The 10,427-nt window shown below is 33.8% G+C and overlaps 1 protein-coding gene across 1 annotated transcript in view; it reads right to left on the reverse strand.

Moving 5' to 3' along the window:
- Positions 1-10,427, reverse strand: part of LOC106468074 (excitatory amino acid transporter 1-like) — a 30,490-nt gene that overhangs the window by 13,563 nt on the left and 6,500 nt on the right. Inside the window, exons 2-3 of the mRNA XM_013928473.2 lie at positions 9,375-9,960; positions 3,101-3,143 (exon numbers count right to left, since the gene is read on the reverse strand). Of these exons, the coding sequence (XP_013783927.1) occupies positions 3,101-3,143; positions 9,375-9,811 (480 nt within the window). The 5' untranslated portion in view covers positions 9,812-9,960. The remainder of the gene's footprint in view (positions 1-3,100; positions 3,144-9,374; positions 9,961-10,427) is intronic.

Genomic DNA, 10,427 nt, shown 5'->3' on the forward strand with positions numbered 1-10,427 from the left:
TTATGTTGTTTCTGTTTTAAGATTACCAAGGTTTCTTTTCGGTTTGTGTCATGTCTGTAAGCAGTAATAGGTGGGTTCTTGAAAATATATTTAGTGATTGGGTCTTCAGTAAGTTTGTTTGTTTGTAATTAAGCACAAAGCTACACAATGGGCTATCTGTGCTCTGCCCACCACGGTTATCGAAACCCGGATTCTAGCGTTGTAAGTCCGCAGACATGCCGCTGTGCCACTGGGGGCATCTTCAGTTAGAATGGTGTTATTTAGTGCAAGTATAATAAAACTTTCTAAACATTTTATAAAGACAAGTAGGGATCGATATATACGTAACCCAGCTAGTTTCAATGCTACAAAAAGTACTGAAACAAGAAAGTCAAAACAACAAAAATTGAGTGACTTAAAATAAAAAAAATCCGTACTTTGGCTGAGACTAACATAATTACAATGATTTACCAAAGTAGATATATATATATATATTAATTTTAAGTAACTCAGTTTTGTAGTTTTGTCTTTCTTGTTTCAATACTTTTTTGTAGCGTTGAAATTTTCGGTATTACTATTAGCTAGCTGGGTTACGTATATATCGATCCCTAGTTGTCTTTATAAAATTAAATTTTTTTTTATTATATTTGTTTGTTTCCTTTTTATTAGCTATGTTTTTTTGCGCCACTAATACGAAGCGTGGGAGTCCCCCCAGTGGAACAGCGGTACGTCTACGGACTTACATCGCTAGAAACCTAGTTTCGATACCCGTGGTGGGCAGAGCCCGTTGTGTAGCTTTGTGCTTAACTTCAAATAAACAAAGAAACTAAGTGTGGGGAGCGCATATATCCAATTCGATTTTATTACTCGTCAGGATCTCTATCAACCTACCCTTAAATCTAATTATATGTCTAAAGTAGTGCATTGCCCGTTATATATATGGCATCCTTTTCGGTACAAGAAATGAATCATTGGGATCCCAGTTGAAAGAGCTCTGTGAAAGAATTAAAGCGATAAGGTTCGTCATTTTTTTCTGTACGCTTGTCTGGAAAAGTCACTTACTTACTTAAATGAAAATTCGTATAAATAGCGAAATTTCGGTTCAGTTCATAAACACGTATATAGTGATTTAGACGACTTTATAAGTACAATAAGCTTTAGTTTTTCTCAGCCAATACTGTGAAATAATCATTGTTAATATTCAGATATTTTAAAAGCGGTTTTAAATTGACGATTTTTATGGCTGCCATTTTGTTTCATCACGATTCCTACTCTTAAGTACTACTATATTTAATGATATGTTTGATCCGCTCGAAACGTCATCCTCTAAAAACAAATATAAAAAAGTTTTCGACGATCTGTTAATTTATCTTCTTGAGAAGGTGTGCTTCTTTATGATTATATTGCTTATATACTATATGATTATATTATAATATATAATTATATTAATGATATTCTACTTTATGCTAATACACTCGAATTCAGAACTAACTTCACTCAAGGAAAGTAAATTGTAAACGTATCTGTTATAGCTGAAAAGTCTCCAGCGACAGGCGTCTTCAAAGAATGAAGTTTACCTAAAACACATGATATTGCCGTAGGCAGCATTTTTGTAGTGGTCAGGATATTGCCGCATTGCTATTTCTAGGGGAGGGGGTCTAGGCCCCAGAAAAGTTTTGAAAATTTAATGCTATGAGATTGAATCTTGAGCCATTTGAACTACAAATGCTAATTACAAACAATGTAATTTATTGAATTAAAAGAAGCAAGTTTTAATACATAACTTGTAGCTATACATATCATGGAAAAGTGTTTAGGCCACGGCCAGACTGGCCTTACCGGTTCCTACGGCCATCCACGAATGAGATGTTTCGGTTTGGTCCATTATTTTTTACTCCAGGACGCTTAACCATTGGTTGCTTTCGTGATAACTGTTTACTAACCAGTATACTGTTAATGAATACTTTTGAATTTTGTTCATTAAGTAAAAGTCGAAAGTTTATTCAATCGATATTATATGCAAGTTTGAAACTGTATACAACATCGCTTCAAATTACATTTTAATATATATTCAGTATCTATAAAATCTGAAATGAAACAGAGTACTTTTAAAATATATTATTTTGTCATAAAATTGTTTCATTTAGGCTTAATGGAAATTTGTATAATAAAATTGATAACGTAGCTTTTTAACGAGATCTAGTTAGCAAAGCCTTTTTCTCTTTGTACATATAACAAACTGTCAAAAGCGTTATTCTGGAGAAACTTTAAGCTCCTATTTCTAAAGGAAACGCTTCTATGTAAATGCTTTCTTAATCCTTCCCCTCTGGTTTGAATTTTCATTGTTGTATATTATACCCTTCTCATATTTTGATTTATCGTGTCTATTAAATATCTAGAACTTAATGCTATTGTGATGTCAAATAAACCAAATTAGATAATGCTTTTCTTAGAAAATAATTCAATAATAGAATGTGCTTCCATGAAAATATTCTCTTTCTCTGTAAAATTACTTTTCTCTTCGAGAATGTTGTTAATCATTTCGTCTATCCTGGAGACTTTAGACCAAATGTGTTAAAAAATGGGAAATTAAAGAACCTTTTAAAAACTATATATCTATATAATTGTAATCTATAACATCTATATAAAATTGTATATCTACATAAAATTATATGTCTATAATATCTGTATAAAATTGTAATCTATAACATAACGTCTATAACGTCTATATAAACTTGTATATCTATATAAAATTATATATGTATGTTTAAAAAATTGAAATAAAAAATAGATATAACTAAACAATCATTTAGCATGTAAAAAAATATTTTTTTCGGCATAAACGTTCTTGTGTTCCTTACCAATACTTTTACCTCTCATATGACCGATGCTGTACATGACATTAACTGTAAAAATGTTTTCAGCTATTCAGCTGGACTCAAGTAAGCACGGTAAGACGTGTAGGAGATGAAATTTGACGTTATTCATCATGAGCCACATTAAAGATGTATCACCCTATTGCTTTAAGACGAAGAAAACTGTTTATCATAGAAGTTTGACAGGCTCCAATGCAGAAGTTTTCCTTTTGCATTTCTCATGACGTATTAAAATAGAAACTAACCTGTTGTAGACACGCTTGAATGATGTTGGGAGGAAACATGTTTCTGAAAATGGAAACCAAAATAAGTTTTTATGAACTCAGGTTTATTAGTACAAGAACTTGTTTTTTTTTCTGTAAAATAAATTTGGAATGTAGGTACAAGTAGACATCACGCACATGGCAAGTTACAATACATTAATCCTATAGTAACCTAATTTATAAAGTTTATAAAGTCGTTTTAGTCTCACTTGTATTACGTTTTATGACTTATAAGTTTACACAGTGAGATCCTAAAGACGTTATCTGCTTTACGTAGGGATAAGAAATGTGATCAAAGCTGATGTAGTTTAAAAACAAATTATACACCTTATCAAGAACACGGCGACCTCTAACGTTAGAACTAATTAAAAGGTTTTTAACATAAACTAAATGGTTTATAGCTTGAGAAAAACAAAATTCAGTGCGACCATTCCCTCAATACAACTAAAGCCAGGAATACCTCGGGGCCAAAACACTGTGATTAGAAAATTAAATTTGTACTTATATCTTACATGGTACTGAAAACATGGCGACCTTTAAATTAGCCAAGTTAGCTTCAAAATACAAAACATTAAGTTGGTTTTATTATCAGGTGTTTTGGAAATATATTAAAATTCAAGTTTCTTTTAACATCAGACAATCTATAAACAATATAATCAATGTGTAATAATCAATTTTAAAGTTATTATGATTCCTCGTACTGATAGACTAATCCGTGTAGATAAAGATTGCCATGTGGACGTGGCTTAGATCGCTATCTGAAAATGTCAATTAACAGACCTGGATACTTTTAAATCTCTCTGGAGTCTAAATATACAATATGAGTTCATATTGGCTCTAAATGATTTGTAAATCTGACTTTTAGCACATGGATTCTGGCACATACATCACTCTCCAAGTGTGATAAAGCTTCTGGAAATTTCATACCTATTTTTTTAGTGTGGTTCCAGTAAGGAGCCGCTGACATCAATGAATGTTTAGGATATCAACTATTCTGGTTGTTTTGAGTGTCAGATCGTGTGGAAATGCCATTAATATAAGTGCAGAGAAGCTAGCATTTTGAATATAAACAATCTTTGCTGTCGTTATAGTATTAATTTCAACTTCATTTCTCACCCATCTGTAGTAACGAGTCCTAACCGTATCCACTAAGATTCAGAAAGGGATTCAAAATTTACACTTCTTTTCAATCTTCACTTTTTGTGTGTTTAGAAAGTCTATTGACATAAGTTTGGCCACTTTGACTTTTTCTGTTAAGTGCTTTACGGCCCAGCTAGTGACTATAAAACCAAGAATTTTATCTAGTTCTCGACAACTCTAATCGATTAAATTTTTTTCCCCTTGACTTCATGAAATCTTTGATGAGGAAGTTTTCACACAGAGAGCACTCTTTTAGACCCAATTAATATATCTGTGTTTGTTTGTTTGGTTGTTTCGCTGTTTTTAAGCACAAAGATACCCTATGGGCTATCTGTGCTCCGCCCACTACGGGTATCGAAACCCGATTCTTAGAGTTGTAACCTGTAGACTTACTGCTTAGTCTCTTGGGAGCGTCTGTGTAGCCACTTGAAGTAATAATCTTATTTACCTACCTCCTAAGTCTATTCTGGATATAGGGCTAGGTACTCTGAATCTGCCTCTTCAATAATAGCTTCTTCAGCTACAAAGTAGGTTACTGTTCGATATGATGAATTTAATGAAATGCTTTCTAGAAACTCAGATAGCAATTTAATTTCAATATTATTGTGAATATTAAGCTTTTATAGTTGTCCTTATTTGGGAAATAAGTGGCAGTCAGTCTGTCCATGGCTTTGGTACACACTCATGATCTAGCTTTTGAGTTTGCCATATGTACCTTTGAAAGGTCCATTATTAAATCATTCCATATACATCTTGAAATCACCATCAACAGCCCAGGTAAAATTATTTTCTAGGTCGCACCCATGATAAATTGATGGTGAGCGTTAATTGATATTTATGTTGTTTGCGGCAAATATTGATATTTTTTGTTTAGTTTGGAGCAGTAATGTAGTCATCACATTAAGTTTTACTTTAATAACGGTAAAGTGCCTGCAGTAGAATCCCTGCAAAGCAAGTAACTGAGTATACTTCCTTTTTTCAAAATGTTTGTGGATATTGAACATGCAATATTAATATAGGATATCAGTCAAGAGATTCATTAAGTTCCTCGCGTCCTAGTTACTCAAGAAATTGGATCAGACAACTAGGGCATCGTTTTTGCTCTCTTTTAGGAAAGGTTGTTGTAACATAGTGCATACTGTATAGAATCAATGTTAATCTTTACTACTGGTAAGTAAGGTGATATAACATCCCTTGTTTCGCAGTGAGAATGATTGTAAGTCACGTGACAAGCGCCTGCGTCCTGAGAAGACTGGCATTGTCGTGCTTCATATATAATACATTGTTTTCTCAGTCTGGAATAAGATGAAGATGAATGAGAGAAACGTCGCTCTGATGAAAATAGCTATTTATTCAAATTAAGTTCCAGCAAATTCTGTTAAAATTACCACAATATACTTGTATTTAAAATTCTGATTACGTTTGTGAATAAAAACTGTTTCACTGTGTGTTACATTTGTGCCCAGTCTTTTTCTTTCTTTATATTTTGCTTCAGACTCAGTTGAGGTAAAAATAATTCAAAGTTTGAATCGTAAAATATTTTCTGGCAAACCTTCAGTTTTTCTATGGCTCATACCCATTACTCAAAGGTAAATCAATGAATCTAAGAAAACCATAACTGCATTATTACCAGGTTCCTGTTAAGATGTATGAACATAACTACCGTTTCCACCTTTAACTTGACACCAGACAAGTTTTTAAAACATAGATAACCATTTGATGGAACGATCATATTTATCTCAAACGTTTAGCTTGAGCAGCTGCCCGTGAAGTTATAAATGTCCTGAACAGCAATAATTTTACAATAGAGGTCAAAATGCTCTAGTCAATCTTTCGATCATTTTACTACATTTGGAGTCACAAGCAATTCTCTAGAAAATAATGCGTTTTTTTTTCTGTGCAAACTGTTAGAATCAAAGATGTAGATGAGATAAAACTTATTCAGCAGATAAACAGTAGGGAGAAAAATAATTGAAAGAAATTTGAAGAAACAGCATCCAAATTCAACATAGAAGTGTGTATTTGTAAACGTAACTTAACAAAATTGTTATGTTTTAACTCTATTTATTATGCATTGATGCAGATACATTAACGAGCTATACATTTTTCTTCATGATATACTTACATCTGAAACTGGATCATCTAAATAACAGACTCAAGTCACCTTCTTCCTTTGTTTGTTTTTCCATCCCATAATAATATTAGAAATGCAATAACATTTATTTTGTAACCTTGAAGTGTGAGCTACAAATTTTAAAAACAGCAGTCACAGTGTAATGAAGATGCCTGTGTGGTTGCATAATTACATTTATTTCACTCTAACAGCTCACTTCTATGTTACTTAGACACGTACGAATCTTTTAAAAAATGTCTACACATGAAGTGGAAATCTGAAGAACCTTGTACTCTGTCTTACCTAGACACGTACATATATACACTTTTTAATTTCTAGACATGTAACATGAAGTAGAAATCTGAGAAACCCTGTATCTCAATATATTATACGTTAATAGGTAGGCAAACAACGACAATATATTATACGTTAATAGGTAGGCAAACAACGACTTATAAATATAAGGAAGAATTGTATTGATGGTGGTACATACTACATGTTTCGACAGAACATTGGTTTGTTTTTTCAGGTATGATCAGTACTAAGCGATACAAGTATTATATGTCATACAAATACAAAAGATACAGGGATTAAATGTGACGCACATGGTGTCAGCAGGTGAAAGGATATAGGTAAAGGTATGTGAAGTGGGAGGATGTTTTCTGTGATATGTAGTCACATGCGTAGAGGTGATTTTCAGTTATCCGCTTTAACATATCATCAATATGAAACGAATGTTTACTTTAAAGAGAATTAGGACAAGGCAAGACAGAGGCAAAAGTGAAGGCAAGGGGAGTCCTATGATCAGTATACTAAGCGATACAAGGTTTATATATATCGTTACAAGAACAAAAGACACAAGGATTAAATGTGATGGAAATGTTCTCAGCAGGTGACAGGACATAGGTAGAGGTCAAGTCTGGTCAAGTGTATGAATGATGAATGGACCTTGCCAAATACGGCTGATGTTGATAGGGCCATTATCACGGTTTAGCGAGAGATCGTTTGCTTTGATGATTTCTATAATTTCTAAACAGCCTCTTTCTTTTTTAGTTTTGGGTTGGTGTAGGAGAAGAATTTCATCCCAAAGTATTTTGTGACCTACTTAGCTATAACATTGTAACAAATTTATACCAAAAGTCTTATAATTAGACTCTAAATTATCATCACCCCATCTAAGCAAAATTTACCAGTACCTTGTGCGGGGCGAAGGAAGATTGCTTAATATTCCAGCACCTCTGATGATTAATTGTTTCACTGTTCGACTGTTAAGAACGCCGAACGTGAAATTTTCTTCATCAAAACAACTGCCAAGATAGATAGATACTGATCATATCTGAAGAAGACAGACCAACGATCTATTGAAACATGTAGTATGTTCCACCATCAATAAAATTCTTCCTAGTGCTTATAAATCGTTGTTGCCTACCTATTTTTAATTAGCATACTATGTTTCCTTATTGAAGTATATTATACGTTGTTTCATTTGTTACCTTCAATTTAGTTGTAGTATATATATCATTAACCTCTATCTGTCAACTGGGTCAATACATTAGTTTTTTATTCGACTAGGTCGAAACATTAGTTTCTATATATCAACTAGGCCTATTTCGATTCTTTCTTATTCGTTTGTAAAATTTAATGATGATTTTTTTATATATCCATGAAAACAGAAATACACGGTAAAAGCCAATGTATATCCCAAAATCTTCCTATAAAATCCAGTTTGTTTTAGGCAAACCATGTAGAGCTACCCAAAGGCTACCTATGTAATATGTTCCTAATCTAGAACTATTAAGTCACGGGGAAAGTAGTTAGTCATCAGCACCCACCGCCAACTCTTGGGCTACTGTAATCGAACAGTGAAATGTAACAATCACTCTATAATACACCAACAACTCGACCAAGCAGAGAGCAATTCTGAGTCAACGGGACGCGAATCATTGATCCATAGTCCGGCACGCTAATTACTAGGCTAGGCTCGGTCTCAATGATGTGGTATATAAATTGTTTTAGGTTATTTAAGCCTGATATTCAGAAAAACTACTACTTATTAAAAATATTTTACCTTACAAATACAGTAAGTGGTAACTTTTTAGCACTAATTTCCTGTTATTATAAGAACATATTTCATCGCTACATTTTAGTTTTAAATAAATATACTTTTCTCCAAATAAAAGAAATTCATAAACCTCATAAAAACACTGACGAAATTTAATTTAAAATATTGTCTTTTAATATGCATTAGTTGCTTTGGTGATAAAAAGAGTTATCAGGCCTGGGTCGCTGGATCAAGACCTATCGCCGAATATGCTTACCTTCTCGTTAGTGTGAAAAAAAAGCTTCGTTCTGCACTTTGGGACCGTGGGTGCGTAATACAACTGAGAGTCCAATCACACTCAGGTAAGTGGGTGCTGTTGACTAGCTGCCTTCTCTCTAGTCTATAACCACACGCTTCGGTCAAGCATATGGTTGCTGTTGACTAGCTGCCTTCTCTCTAGTCTATAACCACACGCTTCGGTCAAGCATATGGTTGCTGTTGACTAGCTGCCTTCTCTCTAGTTTATCATTTCAAAACTAGGGACGGCTATTGTAGATAACCCTTGTGTGGACTTGCCCGAATGTCCGAAAACAAACAAACCACTTTGTAATTGTTAAATCCAAGTATTTATAAATACAAACATTTTAATAACCTCAAATAGTTATTCAGGGTTTTGACATTACAAATCCAATAGTTATTCAGGGTTTTGACATTACAAACCCAATAGTTATTCAGGGTTTTGACATTACAAACCCAGAATACAAATTATGATTTATAATTATACCTTATATTTCAAGAATGTCGTTTCTCTATTTCTGTATTCTATAATTAAAGAACAACAACAAAAATAAACTGATCGTGTGTAGAAAGTATACTTAGACTATTCCCAAACAACGCCAGTAGGCGTTCCGTGCTATTTTCAGAAATCCCTTATAAATTACAAGTAGTATGAAGAAGCTCACCTGATGAGGTCCATTAGGGTGTCCTCCGTAGTTGACACTATTGCTTTCTTCTTGCTGCGAGCTATTTCGTCAGGATTTCCTGCCCCGGGATGGATGACTACGACTAGAATTATTCCTAGGATGATGGCTAGGATGGTGGTAAGTAGGTAGTACGCCACTGCTCGAGCTCCGATTCTCCCGGAAAGTCTAATGTCTAGGCTGCCTATCGCTGACACCAGACTAGAGACTATCAGAGGTAGAATCAAACAACGTAGCATTCTGAGAAATAGCTCACCTGGGTAATTGACATACATGATTTGTCTCGGGGTCCAAGACCCAGTTTGTCGAAGACCAAAACCAAGAGCTATTCCGAATACCACAGCTAGAAACATTAGGATAGTAAGAAGGTTGGTTTTAATGCATGTCAAGTAATTTTTCGAAGGCTTCTCGTGTTCCATAAGACCAGTTGGTGGAATGATTAATGACGGTTGGTGATCCTTGTTGTCTCTAGAAATCGGTTGCAAAAAAAATAACCCCTTCTTCTACGGAATCATGTTTCTCTTTCACATCCATCACAGATTGATTTTTCCTTTTATATCTTTTAGAACTGGAGAAAAAAAAAGAACAACAAAATTTTTTACTGTTTTGATTAAAGGAGTAACGTGAGGTACACATCAGTTTTACTGTTTTAATGAAATGAGTAACGTGAGTTATACACCAGTTTTACAGTTTTGATTAAAGGAGTAACGTGAGGTACACATCAGTTTTACAGTTTTGATGAAAGGAGTAACGTGAGTTATACACCAGTTTACTGTTTTGATTAAAGGAGTAACGTGAGGTACACATCAGTTTTACAGTTTTGATGAAAGGAGTAACATGAGTTATACACCAGTTTACTGTTTTGGTGAAAGGAGTAACGTGAGTTATACACCAGTTTTACTGTTTTGATGAAAGGAGTAACATGAGTTATACACCAGTTTACTGTTTTGGTGAAAGGAGTAACGTGAGTTATACACCAGTTTTACTGTTTTGATGAAAGGAGTAACGTGAGTTATACACCAGTTTTACTGTTTT

Source organism: Limulus polyphemus, unplaced genomic scaffold, assembly GCF_000517525.1.
Source record: "Limulus polyphemus unplaced genomic scaffold, Limulus_polyphemus-2.1.2 Scaffold2860, whole genome shotgun sequence".
Classification (NCBI taxonomy): Eukaryota; Metazoa; Arthropoda; class Merostomata; order Xiphosura; family Limulidae; genus Limulus; species Limulus polyphemus.